Below are 15,107 nucleotides of genomic sequence, written 5' to 3'. Positions count from 1 at the left end.
CAGCCAGAGGCACGGTGCTGGAGGCCACTCGTCACCGCTGCACCGCGGCTGGTCCCGTGCTGATTGCTCTTGGAGGGTGGCGGGGAGTTGGGCCGAGGCCAGCGGAGCGTAGTGCTGACTGGAGAGGAGTGAGCGCAGTGCTGGTACCCTTTCCTCTCGTGCCTGGCAGTTGTAGAACCAAAAGCCATGCCCTAGGAGGGCAGTGGTGGGGCTGTGCTGCGGAGAGGGTGTCTCGGTGACCTTCTCGGTGGCCTTGGTGACCCTCGGGTCTCCCCAGCCCCTGGGTCTTGTGTGTGAGACAGAGGAGCTGGGCCAAGCTGCCGCTAAGGTCCCATGCAGGGCCGTGTCTGCTTCCCTGCCGTGCCCCTGACCCGGTGAGCTCCTCCTCTCGGGCCCGGGCCCAGGCCCGGATGCTGTGTGAATCGGCCCAGGTTCGTAGGACCAGTGCGGCCACTGTGACCCGGAAAAAGCCACCTCCTCTCTGGCTCCCCCTTCCCCCTGCTTTCTGCCATCATGATGTGGACAGCTCCCCTCCGCTAGGCCCCTCTGCCCGCCTCCCTGCCGGCACAGACGTAGCATGAGCCCAGACGGATGCTCCTGTGAGCGGTGGGTTGGTTACGTGTCCCCGTGAAGGGACGGAGACCGAACACCAGCTCTTCCTCGCCCCTTCTTTTCCCCCTCTGTGGAGCTCCCTGACCCCAACCCCACATAGCCCAGGGCTCAGCCCAGTCTCTTGCTCCACGCAGTGGGGATGGGGTCCCATGGGTCCCTCTGTTAAATGAGCTCCTCTTCCCCACCCTGGGAAAGCAGCGAGGAGCCCCAGGAAGGGCGTTGTGGCCGGGGGTTCCAAGCCAGAATGCAGGCGGTGGCCGCACAGCCTCTTTCAGAAGGGAGTGCACGGCGCTGTGGGCGCTGACCCCGTCGTGGGCACTGACCATTTTGGGCACGAAGCCTGTGCCACGCCGGCCCCAGGTGTCAGTCTGGGTTCTTCTGGGAGCCAGAGCCCCATTTCCTCCTGCATTTTCCATTCTCGTACCTAGAACCCAAGTGGAACATTTGTGCAAGAAAGGAAATCAGCACTCCCCAGGGTGAACTGATGGAGCAGGGCTCCGCCACCTGCAGTGGCTATGGCTGCTCATCAGGGCTGCCCTGCGGCACCTGGCTGGGCAGCCTCATTTTCTCTTCATTTGCCTAATACCAAAGGGAGGGGACCGAGCGCACCACCCCGCAGGCCCAGAGTCTCACCCGGGGCCATCCGGTGCCGCCTTCTCACTTGGAAGAGGGGGTCCTTGAGCCCAGAGGTGACGGGACTAGCTGTGGCCACACAGCCTCAAAGCAGTCGGGCCCAGGCCAGGGTCCCCCCCAGCCTTGGAGCTTCCATGGGGCACATGTGTGCCTGCCAGGTCTGCAGCTCTGCCTCCCCCACCTCACCGTGGATTTTGTGATGCTGGGTTGTTTCCTAGAGGCTAAAGGCAGCTGTTGACTGAATTCGGAAGACAGGCACACGTGCAGCGCTCACCAGCCCGAATTCACAGTGCCACGTGGTTCTGCGGAAGTGTGGCAGGGCGTCTTTAGATGTTTGCTCTGTCATCTGTCCGTCTGTCTGTCTATCTCTCTATCTCTCTATCTATCATGTGTCTGTCCCACTATCTGTCAGTTGTCTATACCAAAGGGAGGGGACCGAGCGTCCATCTACCTATCTGTCATCTTCCTGTTATTTTTGAAGTGCCCCTCCCTGGTCAGCTGCTTCTGCTGAGCCTCCTGGTGCCGCTGGGCCTCACTCCGCTCCTGGGTCTGCTGTGTGGCCTCCTGGATTTGGGCTCTGGAGCCCCCCGCCTTGCCCTTGCCCTTGTCCCTGCCCCTGCTCCCTGCCCCAGCCTCCTGCTCAGTGGGTCCACTGTGGGCTCCTCCTCGCCTGTGCATGAGTTGGTGTTGGGAAGCTTCCAAAAGGACTGGCTGGTGTTGCTGAGGGTCAGCGGGATGAGAATCCCGCCCCAGAAGTCCACTCTGTGCGGCCAGGGTTCCCTGTTGCCACCCTCAAGGTGGCAGAGCGGCTGAGGCCCGGGGTGACCTGGTTCTGTGAATGAGCTGCTGCCCAGCCGGCACTGCCCAGACTGCCTTACTCTGCAGTGCTGTTGTTTCCCGTCGGGCGAGGGCAACCCCTGGACTGTCCCGTTTTCAGTGGAGGTGGGACGAAGAGACTGCGGCCCGCGCCTCTGAGGCGGTGTGGACGCCTGCACGGTGGGCCCTCGTAACAGAGCTCGCGCTGTGTCCCTCCCTGCCGGCCCCTTGGGTCCCGCTTTCACTCGCAGGTTCTGTCCTCATTTCCCACTGGCGAGAGGCAGGCCTCACAGTCCCCCGGCCCTTGCTTCCCTGTCCAGAACGAGCCAGGGCCTCAAAGGAGCTGGGCGCCGCCAGCCTGTGACTCTGGGAGGGGTGGCCAGCGGCGGGTGCTTTCAGAGCAGGTTCTGGCAGCAGCTCTGTGTGGGCAGCAGCACAGCGCCGGGCCTTTTGCAGGGAGAGACAGAGGCCAGGCGGCCCCAGGGCCTCTTCTGCTCCAGGCTGTTCCTTCTGCTGCAGCTCGGAGGCAGTGCCTGGGAGCAGGGTGGGTCTGGGCTGGCCGAGGTGGACCACAGCCACTGGTAGGGGTGTCCTCTTGGCCAAGGCTGTGGCAGGCTTTAACCCCAACCGAAGTGCTGCAGTGGGCTGGATCCCCGAGGAGGAAGCGGATCGCAGGCTCCGTCAGAACCTGCCCCTGGCCACAGAAGCTGCAGGTCAGGGAGTGGGCGGTGGCAGGAGTGGGAACAGAGCTGCAGAGGGCCCCGCTTGGGAAGCCGCATTCCTTTGGGCGTTGGCCGCAGTGGCAGGCGGGGGTCAGGAGGGGCTGCTGTGCTTCTGTGCAGGGCTGTGAAGCCGAGGTTCTGGAGAACCAGAAGGAAACTGGATCTGCCCTTGGTGACAGGGGAGGTGACCATGCTGGCTAGGAGTTCCCTGGTCTGGGCGTGGCAGGGAAGTAGGTGGGCAGGGCAGGCGTCTCTGCTCCTTGGCTCTCGGTGAGGTTTCCTTTGCTCCAGGCACTGCTGTTCTTCAGCCCTTGCTGAGCACAGACGTTGGGGAGGTGGGGCGGGATTTGCAGCCGGGGACGGTGCCATGCTGGAAGTGCAGGCACACGGCCTCTGGTTGGTCCTGGCCCAGCGATTTCCTCTACCGGGGTGTGGAAGGAGATCTGGCTTTGGGGTCAGCATCCAGTCCCGGGAATCCTGCACCAGTGAGTGTGTGAGCTTGCAGGTGTGACTCAGCTCAGGGTCTTGGGTGCAGATTGTCCTGCAATATCTGCATGGAGCCAGGGTGACCTCGAGGGGCTTCCTCAGACCAAGCGCAGCGGGGCACCCAGGTGACGCAGCACCCCAAGTGGAGGCTGATGAGGGGACCCAGTCGCTCTGGGAGAGAAGACAAGAGGCTGGTTTCCCCCGCTGCCTCTTGGCCCTTCTAGGCCTTTGGACTCCTGACCTCCAGAGCTATAGGACAATGTGTTTGTGTCACTTTAGCCACTGAATTTTAATAATTAATTACAGCAGCAACAGGAATCCCATACTACAGTGTGGACCTGCTTGCTACCAGGGCCTGTTATGTAACAGCTGCTCGATTGAATTTATTGGACGAACGTTGAAGCCCAGGCTGGGCTCACAGCAGGACCTGCTGAGACCCAGGTGGCTCCATTTGGGTCTGGAAACTGCCCAAACAGAGAAGCCCGCTGGCTCCTCCCCTTCTTGGTTGCAAGTCGGTGGACACTCCAGCCCCGTCTCAGCGTGGTGTCTCCCGCGCTGCACTCTCGCGGAACAGCCTGACTCTATCTCTGCCCCTGGTGTGCACCGTCCCTCGTGCCAAGCCTGAGCTGGGAGAATGCTTGCAAGCTCAAAGAGCCGGGAGGGGAGATGGCTGAGCACGGCCATCGTGCTGTAGACCCCTAGGGGTCTGTGGAACAGTAGGACTCACGAGGAGGTGCAGGCAGCTCCTGCTGCCCCAGGGTGGGCAGGACAGATGCCGCTTCCTAGAAGAAGGCTCTCCTCGGGCTCGGAGGTGGTGAGGTGGCAGTAGGAGCAGGACCCGCTTGGCACACAGCCCGAGTGTCCTGCGGGCGGCTGCTCCCCCACACCGCCCAAGGCCAAGGCTGGCTGTGGTCAAGGTGCCCGGAAGAACCGCTGCGGGAGCAGGGAGTCCTGCCGGGTACCAAGTCACACGGGCCCTGCACTGCAGCCCACGCCTAGCCGGTAGACGTTTCCTGGATTCAGCCCCGGCAGGGAGGCCCAGTGGGCACTGCCAGGAGGCTGCTGGAGGAGCCAGCATGAGGCTAATACTCTTGGCAAGGCCTCTGGGGCCAGTGTGGAAGTGCATGCAAAGCAGTGCGCAAACACAAGCCCAGCGAGGCCTGGCTGCCTCTGCTGCTGGGGTCTGGCTCTGTGTAGCTCTGGGGCTCAGTGTGGTGTGCGGGGCAGTGCCAGGAGGGGCTTCCGGCTGGAACAGATGCAGCCAGCACGTGAGTGCTGTAGAGGCTTCGTAGACTCCTTGGAAGGAAGGCGGGAAGATCATGACCAAGAAGACCGCGCTGTGCCCTCAGGAGCCCCTGAAGGTGCTGCTGGGTGCAGGCAGGCACCCCCAGGCCCTCCCAGAGCCCGGGAGACAGCAGCAGACCCAGGGTCCAGGGCAGACCCTGGTGGGATGGGGCCACGTGCAGCAAGCCCAGCCGGGGGCTCGGGGTCTGCAGGAGGTGGAGTGAGGCGAGGGGCGGCCGGGAGAGGGAGGGGAGGGCACAGCCAGTGAGACTGCGAGCACGAGCCCTGGGCGGCTGCCCCGTGTGTGGTGAATCAGCTGAAGTGGTGCGTCCAGCATGACAGTGAATTAGTGAACAGGGAAACTGAAAAGTGCTAACCATGCAGCAGGTCTGGGAGTATTTTCCCAATGCTGTGAATAACGTGAGCTCAAGATGGAGCCATGCAAGGTGGGGTAGGGATGCCATGCGGATCCTGCCCCTCTGACTGGGTGGCTGCAGCTTGTGTTCCCGCTTAGCACTCCCTGAGCACACCCACACAGTGGGACTGTAAGAAATTGAATCACAAGTTCCTCTTCCTTACCTCCATTTCTTTTTTTTGTTTTGTTTTGTTCTTTTGAGACAGAGTCTCAATATGCAGTTCAGGCTGGCCTTGAGCGCACTTTGTAGCCCAGGCTGGTCTCAAACTCGAAATGATCCGCCTGCCTCAGCCTCCTAAGTGCTGGGATTACAAGCATGCACATGTTTTGTTTTGTTTTGTTTTTTGAACAAATATTCACTACTTTTTTTTTTTGGTACCAGGAATCAAACTCAGAATCTTGTGCTTGCCAGGCAGGCGCTTATGCCACTGAGCTATATCCCTGGCCTTACCTCCATTTTTAAGAAGTGGTTTATTGCTCACTGAACATTGGCTCAGGGAGTCTCTCTGAGTTAACTGGCTTAGATCTAACTCAGGGCTGCATAATATTCCCTGATGTAAGCGAATTGCTGTTTATTTAATCTTATTGTTGGGATCTGTGTTTTTCCTGGGTTTTTTTGCCACCTCAAACACGGTTTTAAGGGCTAGCCTTACCTAGTGATGCCTTTAGTTCAGCGGGCTAGAGCCTCTGATGGGATTTCTGGTGAGTGTACATCTAACTTTTCTCTCCCCCTCCTCCATCCCTCTTTCTGTCTTCCTCCCCCCTCCCCTCTTCCCTTCCTCCCCTCCTTCTTTCCAAAGATGGCCTTGAACTCAGGATCCTCCCCACTCAGGCTTCTGGGTGCTGCTTCTGGCCAGGTGGGATCAAGGTGATGGTGGCTGACTGGACTCAGGCCAGCAAGGGGACTTAGGGTGCTGTCAGCATCCCAGGGCTGAGGCTGGCCTACGGTGGGGATGTCTGACCGTGGTTCCCAGGGGCACATGGTGTGGGGACCTGAGCAGGTAGGAGCCAGCCTCTGGGAAGAGCTACCAAGAGCTGGGTGGGTGGACGTGCCCGTGCCAGGGTGCCACACCCTTTGCTGGTTGGTGGCACAGGGATTGAAGAGATGGGGTCTGTGAGGGGACTCAAGGCCCTAGGGAAGGGTTAGGATGAGGGGCAGGCTTTGGTTTAGGGCAAGGACGAGGATTAGGATTGGGGTTAGGGTTTAGAATTTAGGGTTAGGTTTAGGTTAGGGTTAGGGATTGGGTTTAGTTAGGGTTAGGTGTAGGCGTGGGGTTTAGGGTTAGGATAGTGGTAGGGGTAGGCCTACAGTAAGATTAGCGTTAGAGTGAGTATTGAGGTGAGGGTTAGGCTTTCAGTTGGTCGTCATGGGGGACCCCATCTTGAGGGCCGCCGCCATAGCCTCTGTGTCGTACTCCAGCCATCAGCTGGGAAGGAGTCTGGCTCAGGACCACATTGTCCACATGGAAGGTACACGGGGGACCAAAGACAGCCTCATATGCCCCCTGCTCTTCTGGGGATCCCAGAAGCCAACCCCGGGGAAGCCACCTGAAATATGAGTGCTGGCCTTCTTTGTAACACGGTTCCCCCTTGCTGTGTCTGCGTAAGAGTCCCAGTGGCTCTTGTCGTGGGAGCATAGAAGAGGGCCGAGGTTGTGGTCGGAGTCAGGGGGTTGCTGGGGAGGCTGCTTCCCTTCCTGGTGAAGACTCACTCGAGGAAGGAGCGTTCTGTGCCCACACAGTGGAGGAGCCCCGCAGACGGTCTGTGAGGTTACATTTTCCTTCTGCATCACTTTTTGATTGATTATGTTTCTAACCAGGAAGGCTTCATTATGAACATGCCTGTAGTTTGTGTCTGAATTTCTCGTGTGTGGGTCTTAAACTGTGAGGAATGTAAGTTTTTCGGAACAGTGTCGTCCAGGAAGAGCACTTGGGTTTTAGGAGTTTCTGTGGTTTTGTTGACGGTGTTCACCTGTTTCTCTCAGGTGAAGGAAAACGTTAAGCTGTTTGTGTCTCCCTGGGAGCTGCCCAGGTTGTAAGCAATCAGATGCCGTGGCTGCTTAGTTTCCTGCTTGTGGTGCTGGGCAGCAAACCAAGGGCCTCCTGCCTGCCAGCCCAACTGTAGCTTTTGACCTGATCCCAGGAGCAGTGCAACCTGCTGAAGCCCAGCTGTACATTCTGAGCGAGGCCAGCCATGCTTCGTGAACCCACGTACAAAGATTGTAAATGTTTTTGGGTAATCCAGGTGCCCACCTCCTTGTTATACAGCTTGTCTTTGTTTGTTTTAAATAAACAGGATCTTCTATATGCTGATGCACAGGTTTTTCCTTTCCTTTCTTCCTTTAGTCATAAACTAAGAGTGGCCTCAGTAGATACTTATTTTAGCCATAGTCTAAAACCTAGTGCTAAAAGAAGAATCAGCAAATGTTCTGCAAAATTTAATTGGTTATGCCCAATAACTGCACTCAGCAGGTCACTTGCTGTAGTTATACTTGGGGACACACTTTGCAAATAACTCATCCTGGAGAGTTCATTAGGAAGCTGCCTTGCTTGGAGCCAGATATTTCACAGCAGCATTACTGGGATATTTTTCTCTTAATGCTTCTGCTGAATAGCTGTGCAGTAGCTTGAGCACTCGCTTGGAAATCTTTCTAGGCCAGAAGCATTCCTGTCTTTGCTGGTGTGGAATGCGAGGCTTGGGCAGCCCCTTGCAGGGCTGGAGTATTTCCAGAGTATGCAGGAGATGCAGCTTGAAACTGATCATCGGGCATCGCTGGCCCGTGGGAAATGATGGCATCCACCAAGCGGGTAACTGAGGAACTCCTGACAGAGGTGGGCCAGGGCCACGCTCCCAGTAGAAAAGGTGAAGAATAGCAGAGGCTGCTGCAGCCCTGGGTGGGCATAGAGTGAGGCAGGAAGGAGGTGCTACCTGAACCTCACAGGTGCTCTGGGTGGCTGGGTGTCCCAGATGCAGTTATGCTACCTCGGAGGAGCAAGATGCTGCCACCCACGGCCCAGCAGGTGGGAGTGGGAACTGAGCCTCCCAAGGCCTGTCTCCCCTGTGGGCCTGGCGTGGTGGAGGCCCATGGGTCTGACATGGTGGCCTGACAGGACGAGGGCAGAGCCAGCAGCTGGAGCCTGTTAGATAGAGGCAGGCTCCTTGGAGGGTGGCTGGGCCCCCGGCCTGGGGGTGAGGTGGCACCTTTTCAGCTGCCCACTGGGCATCAAGCAGGAGGTGGAATCTCACCTGGGCGCCTCAGTAGTGACCTATCTCAGTGTAGGCCCCAGAGCTCTGCACCCCGACCGTGGGCCCTGGCCAAGAGCTACCTGGACTGGCTTCTGCAGCTTTCCCAGTGCCTGGTGTGGCACAGACCAGTGAGAGAGAATTGGGAAACACTCAAGACAGGGGCGGCACGGTCTGGGGCTGCCTCCTCCATGAGCGTTCACCAGGGTCGCTGTCCTGCTGGTCTCCAGCCACTCCAGCTTGTGGTTAGGGCCCCTTGCTGTGTGCACTGCGGGGATACAGTGCTCTCTGCAGGTGTGAAAATAACCTGAGACGTAGGTTTGAGTCCCGCCGGGGGGGCGGGTTGTGTTGCCTACACTTTTTCATCTTTTGAGCTGAGGACCAAGCCCAGGACCCTGCCACGCTGGGCAGGTGCTCATCCTCTGCATGGCAGCCTGATCTATAGCTTGTGTGGGCACTGGGAGTAGCTTCTCCAAGGAGCTGGTCCCCTTTTCCTTTACGGACACTGGGATTCTGTTGTAACTGATTTCTCTTTTTACTTGAGCTTCCGGGGAACTTAGATCCAAAATTTCAAGCCAGTGAGTTTGGCCTGTGGAGCCCTAGTGCTATGTGTGTATTTCTTGATTTTTTTGCTCTCATTTAGTTTTCAATATCTTATGTGTTTTTAGTGAACCGCCTGTGTTAGTCAGCTTGCCATTCTGTAACAAAATACACGAGAGAATCAACTCATGATGAGGAAGGTTGACCTGGCCCTGGCTCTGGAGGTTCTGCCGTGATTAGTGACCCACTTCTCTCGGCCTGTGGCCAGGCAGTGTCTTGGCAGGGGCATGTGGGACCAAGGGTGTGAGGAAGAGAGGAACAGGGTGCTGGCTCCCATGGCTCCCTTCTGGAGACCCCAGGGACCCAAGTCCTGCCAGCTCTTAAACTTCCACATCCTCCCAGGACAGCCTAACACAGGGACTTCGGGTCCCTCAAGGCGCAGATTCCTGAGCCGTTCTCCATGATTCCTCATAGAGTAGAGGACTGTGCACCAGGAGCTGGGCTTCATTCTCTTATGGTGACAAATACCCAAGAAATCAACTTAAAAGACTCCCTTCCTGGCCTTCTTCCCAGAGCTCCCCCGTTGGCCTCCTGGCTGTGCAGGTCCTCGGCTGCAGTGACAGCTTCTAGAGAGGCTGCCAGCCCCCAGCATGGGATCTCCCCTTCCTGAGGTTTCTCATCTCTTCATTCAGTGTCTCCCCACGGTCGCCCCGGCTGTGACCTGTCTGCTGTGTCCCAGAGCCGCGTGCAGTGCCAACACAGCCTGGGGCCCTCAGGGACTCAGCACTCTCTTTTCATCCTCTCGGGGCACAGTGGGTGGGGGCACCCGCCAACTCAGGGCTCAGATAGGGGTCTGTGTGGGCGGTTGGGCCTCACTCCTGTGACCCTGAGAGCAGCCTTCAGCCCTCTGCCTGGAGGGGCTGGGACTCAGGGCTGGGGCGCCTCAGCCTCGGGGTGGCAGGGACTGGGCTCAGTGGGCTTTGGTCTGGTGCTGGGTCCCGGCTCGCACTGCAGTGTAAATGTGCCAGCAAGGACAGGCAGGTCGGGAGGCATTTAGCTTCCTTTGTGTGAATAACAGCTGGGGACACAGCATGGGAAAGAGAGAGGAGCTGGGGGCTCCCTGGGGCACGGGGATCGGGCTGGCTCATAGCTCTATCTGCAGTGGAGAAATGGGCTACTTGACAGCTAGCAGATAGATATAGGTTTTTTTAGCGATTAAAATATGATGATAAATTGAAGTTTAATTAGTAAAAATTTAAATCTAAGTAGCCACATCTGGCCAGTGGCTATCGTCTTGGCCAGTGCAGCTCTAGAGACTAAAATAAGTCTGCGCAGGGTCAGCAGGTTCTTCCTGTGGAAGGCACGGGGGTAGGTGATTGGGCCTTTGTGGGCCCTGGGGTCTTAGTCCCTGCCACATGCTGAGGCAGTGCAGGTGAAAGACCCGGAGCTGTGTCGTGGGAGAGCCTTACGGACCCTGCACTCAGCACTAGTATCATTTCCACATGCCACGAAGCACTCTTCTTTTGATTTTTCCTGTTCCTTAAGAATATGGAGACCGTTTTTCTGCGAACTGGTGGCAGGCTGGATTTTGCCCCAGGCTGAGGCTGAGGTTTGCTGCCACTCACAGGGGGCCCTGGGAGTCTGGTGTTTGATCCCAGAAGTGGGTGAGTGGTGGGAGGGAGCCAGAGATGGAGAAGCCTCCTGGGCGGGCAGTGGGCCCGGGTTGCACAGGGCACGGCACAGGGTGGACAGTCACTGTCAGCGAGGGTGGCGAGGGGCGTCCGTTCACTGCAGTGCCTGCTGCCCTCTCCTCCAGCCTGTGGACATGCTGGAATCAGGACACTACACCTGCTGTGAAGTCACATGTGCTTGGTGAGGGAAGCCAGGTCCCCGCCTGGCTCTTGCTCTCAGCTGAGTGCTGCTGGGTTGGGACATCCAGAGGCGTGAGCTGGCTGCCTTGCTCAGTGATTCAGCTGTGTACTAGGGACCCCTGGGCTCTGTTTTAGAGGGCGGCTGGTTGCCCGCTTTGCTTAGTAGATGCATTAGCTTTCCATCACTGTGACAAAGCACACGAGGTGACAACTTCTGAGGAGGAAAGGTTCATTCTAGCTCCTGGTTTCCCAGGTTGCAGAGGATGCTTGGTTGGCCTGGTGCCCTGGGCCTGTGCTGGCCCAGCACATACCAGCTAGCACATATCACCGTTTCCAAGATTGTGGAAATGTTCACCTCAGGGGTCCAGGGACAAAGAGGCAGACAGGGACGGTGGGGCTCCAACATCCCACCCAGGCCACACCCGTGTGATCTCACTTCCTGGCCCCAGGCCCCACCTTTTAAAGGTTCCACCCCTCCCAGTGGACCTCTGGGGCAACTCCACATCAAGGCGCAGAGGTAGAGAGGTTTTATTGAGAGCAGAGAAAGTCACTGCACATGTCTTATTTTCTTGTTACTGAGACAGAAAACTCTATGCCCAAAATTTAAAGGAGAACTGTAAACAAATCTTAAAGGGGGAGAGGTATATTCCGGTTCATAGTTCAGTCCATGGTTGGCTGCTCAAGTCACGGAGGCCAGGAGGCAGAGACTCAAGGAGCAGTGGGAGGGAGATAAACCCTTCCAGACCACTCCCCAGTGGCAGCCGCCCCAGCTGGCCTCATGCCTAGCGGGGAGTCGGCTAGGTACCCGTGTGGCCCAGTCCTCTTCTGAAAGCCCTGCATATGAGCGTAGGAGGCTCTTGGGGGGCCTCTAGATAGAAACCACAACGCCCTCCAGCCACATACAGTGCCATGTGGCAGGCAGGGCTGGGGCTCGGATGTGGGCTTCAGGGCCTTCTCCTCTGTTAGCTCCTCGAGTGGGTGGCCATGCCATCCTGTGGTTGGGGAAGGCCACTTCCACCAGGCTCTTCTCAGACATGTGGGGAAACCCTGCTCCCTGGGCAGCTTTGAGGCTGTGTCCGTGAGGACCTCTGAGACCAGGACTCGGGGACTAAGCTCCGAGGAGCTGACCAGCTGCCCCGGTGCTTGTCCAGAGCTGTGGCCTCTCATCTTATCAACTCTGCTTCCCGGTTTGCCTTTTCTCAGGTTTTCCTGACTTCTCTTCATTTTACTTCTGATGAGCTTCTTTTCCAAATACATAAGAATACTAAACACCCTTCCTGCCTGCTTGAGAAGGAAGGGGCTCTGCTGACTCGACAGTTTACATTTCTGTGCCTTTAACTTCCAACCTGCTTCGCCACAGATTGCTCTACATTGTTGTAAAGAACAGGTGACTTAAAGCTACACAGAGGGATTTTAAGCCTACACGGCAGAAGGGAGGTGATCGTAAAGCCCATGCGCTCATCCCGTGTTGGTTCCAGCCAGACTGTGTCCCTACCCGCTCTGCTGGGCTATTTTGAAGCCACGATGTGGGGTGTGAGCTTCCCTGGGACTGACACCCTGGTTCTGCGGTTCTGTTGCAGATAATTGCCTTTGATGAGCTCAGGACAGACTTTAAGAGCCCCATAGACCAGGGCAACCCTGTCCACGCGGTAAGTAGGGGTGCTGGGGACAGGGCGGTGGTGTCATGCAGGCTGTCCGGGGCTTGTGAAGGAGGCGGGCATGAGGGAAGGCACACCTGCCTCTCACCTGCCTCGGGTCGCTCCTGCCCTGGAGGTTGCTGGAGTCTGAGATCTCTTCTAGGCCAAGGTCCCCATAACCCAAGGGAAGGGTCTGTTGCACTGGTGACCTGGTGCCACTATCTTTGGTTCTTGTCACTGGTGAAGAGATGCCCGTGTGGCCTGAACACTCCCAGGTGACATGAGCAGCACGCAGGCAGGTCATCCTCCGCCTGGACCTGGTGCCAGGTTTCTGTGGAGGGCCGTGCCCAGCGCTCCTGGCCCCTGTTCTCAGGGTGTGTTCCTGTCAGATGGCTCTGTCACCAGTGTGAGCTCCTCTCAGGTGGCTCTGTCTCCAGCATGTGTTCTTGTCAGGAGATTCTGTCACCAGTGTGGGTTCCCACCAGGTGGTTCTGTCACTGGTATGTATTTCTAAGCGGTTCTGTTACCAGCCTGTGTTTCTGTCAGGGGGCTCTGTGGCCCGAGGCTAGCTCACCTCCCTTGGGGAAGCTGATGTCATGTGGTGATGAGGTCTGGCTTCTTGCATGGCTGGCTGGCTGGCCCTGCATGCTGCCTTCCCCTCTGTCCGGCTGTGTCCTAAAGCCTGGAGGTGAATGGGAGATCTGGACTGAGGAAGTGGGGACATCATTTCTGATGGGGGAGAAGAGGTGTTGGCTATTTGCTTCTATAGTCAGAGCAGCCGAGCCCTGGGCCAGGACCAACCAGGTACTGAGACAGGGCTTTCCCGAAGCACGGGGCCCATACGCTCCACAGGGACTCACAGCCGTGGCCCTGGGGCTGCGTCAGTTCCATCCTCTGGCTGTGGTTCCTGACTGTCTGAGGAGCCCTGTGGTGTTCTGGTCAGAGGCTGGGAGAACACGGGCCCTGCCTGCACGGTGCCATCCTGCTCTGGAGCTGACAGCAGCACTCACTAGGGACAGGGCCAGCAAGGCTTCTCTGCAGCCGTAGCCCCTGGGGAAGGAAGTGTGCTTGAGGAGGCCCCAGGTGACCTATGCGGGCCAGACCTCCGTGTCCCCCTCTGCAAAGTAGGGTTAGCACGGAGCTGTGACTTTGCTTTAGCTTGTGCTGTGCGCTAGGAGCTTTGAATTCACCACCGGCAATCCTCACTTCAGCCCTACCCAGTGGGCTTCTTCCCCGAGTCTGCAGCCCACAGAACAGTGCCTGTTGCTCAGCGGCACAGAGCCATGAGTAGGGAAGTCGGGACTCATCCTAGGCCTGCCTGACTCCCATAGCTGTGCTCTGGCCACCTACCAGCTGCCACCCCTCGCAAGACGGATTTTACAGTATCTGAGGCCCCCTTTGATTCCAGTATTCGATTTTACTAAACAGAGCCAAATCCTTCCCTGTCAATGGTGTAAAGCAAATCTATTGCAAGTTGAGAGTATCCTTAAGGGGCCAGGGATGTAGCTCAGCGGCATAAGCGCTTGTCTGGTAAGCCTGAGGTCATGAGTTCGATTTCTGGTACCAAAAAAAAAAAAAAAAAAGACAGCATCCTTAAGGTCTGCTTGAAAATTCAGTGTATTTCACAAAGGTTGTAAGCGTGAAAATCCATGTAGTTGCCCCCTGCCAGCCTTACCACCTCTAAGGGAACTGGGATGCATAGGGTGGAAGAACTTGGCCCAGGGTCCCGTGTCTTCCTAGACGTTCTGGATTTGGTGCCAGACTCACACGCCAGGCCTGGACCCTGCCAGGTCCCTGTGTACAGGATGAGGAGACCTGGGGCTCTGTGACAGCCAGCGTGAGGACAGAGCCTGCAGCCAGGCGGGGCGCAGGAACTCTGCTCACGGAATGCAGTCACACTGAGGAACCAAGTGGTGTAGCGGAGTGGTGGGATCTCCACTCTCATTGCCCTCCTTTTGTGGTGCTGGGGGTGGCACTCAGGGCCTCGCACGTGCTAGGCAAGTGCTCCACCACCTGGCTATGCCCCAGCCCCGTGTTTCAAAACTCCCACTGCACCCGCACTTCTGGCTCATTGGCTCCTTAGAGGGCCTGGGCCTTCTGCAGCCAAATGTCTGGGGACAGAAGAAGCCTTGGGTGCCCCTGGGAACACCCCAACCCTGAACAGGAGAGGGCAGGGCCCGTTCTGAGATGCTGCTCCCGGTGGCAGTGGAGTGCTTCGACCTCATTCACCTCCACGAGGGCCCGAGTTTGAGTGAATCCCTCCCTGGTGGTGGCTCTGGCCTGGGAAAGCCTGGTCACAGTGCTTCTGACCTGCAGTTTGCATTTCTCAGTGATCAGGGAGTCTTGTTGGATTGTTTTTTTTCCCGTCTTTTTGGTTGCTGTGCTTGGGATTGAGCCGGGACCTTGTGTATGGCAGGATAACCGTCCCCACACCTGTCCCTGGTTCCCATTTAGATTCAGGAGGCACTAAAGCTCCAAATAGCCTCGGACCCTCTGCTGGGCCCTTGGGTTGGGCAGTAGAGGGCTGTTCTCTCCTCTCCTTTCTCTTCCTTTCTCCAGCGAACTTAACTAACGCTAAAGCGCGGGAGGTGCCGCTCCCCAGGGGCAGTAGCTTGCGGGAGCAGGAGCGCGTGTGTCTCCTAGCCTGCATGCATGTGCCTGCCTGCATGTGTGTGTGTGTTGTGGGGGACTGTGTGGACGCTACTCGTCCTGCTGCAGGCTCCTGCAGGGTGCACAGGAGTCTCTGTCTTTACAGTTCAGTCAGGGAATGTGCAACGCCCCAACCCCCATCCTCTCCAGAGCCATGAGGACCTCATTGCTGCCCGAGTCCAGCAGTCTCATTGCCTTG

At 57.6% G+C, this 15,107-nt stretch overlaps 1 protein-coding gene across 1 annotated transcript in view; it reads left to right on the top strand.

Moving 5' to 3' along the window:
* The first annotated feature begins 577 nt into the window (after positions 1 to 577).
* The window catches only part of Cnih3 (cornichon family AMPA receptor auxiliary protein 3), a 35,757-nt gene continuing 21,227 nt past the window's right edge, over positions 578 to 15,107 (top strand). Inside the window, exons 1-4 of the mRNA XM_013507018.1 lie at positions 578 to 606; positions 1,878 to 1,971; positions 2,313 to 2,774; positions 12,203 to 12,271. Of these exons, the coding sequence (XP_013362472.1) occupies positions 578 to 606; positions 1,878 to 1,971; positions 2,313 to 2,774; positions 12,203 to 12,271 (654 nt within the window). The remainder of the gene's footprint in view (positions 607 to 1,877; positions 1,972 to 2,312; positions 2,775 to 12,202; positions 12,272 to 15,107) is intronic.

The sequence above is a fragment of the Chinchilla lanigera genome, unplaced genomic scaffold, assembly GCF_000276665.1.
Source record: "Chinchilla lanigera isolate Chin_1 unplaced genomic scaffold, ChiLan1.0 scaffold00119, whole genome shotgun sequence".
NCBI lineage: Eukaryota > Metazoa > Chordata > Mammalia > Rodentia > Chinchillidae > Chinchilla > Chinchilla lanigera.
The sequence above is the reverse complement of the archived record's forward strand: the minus strand, read 5'-3'. Positions and strand labels throughout refer to the sequence as shown.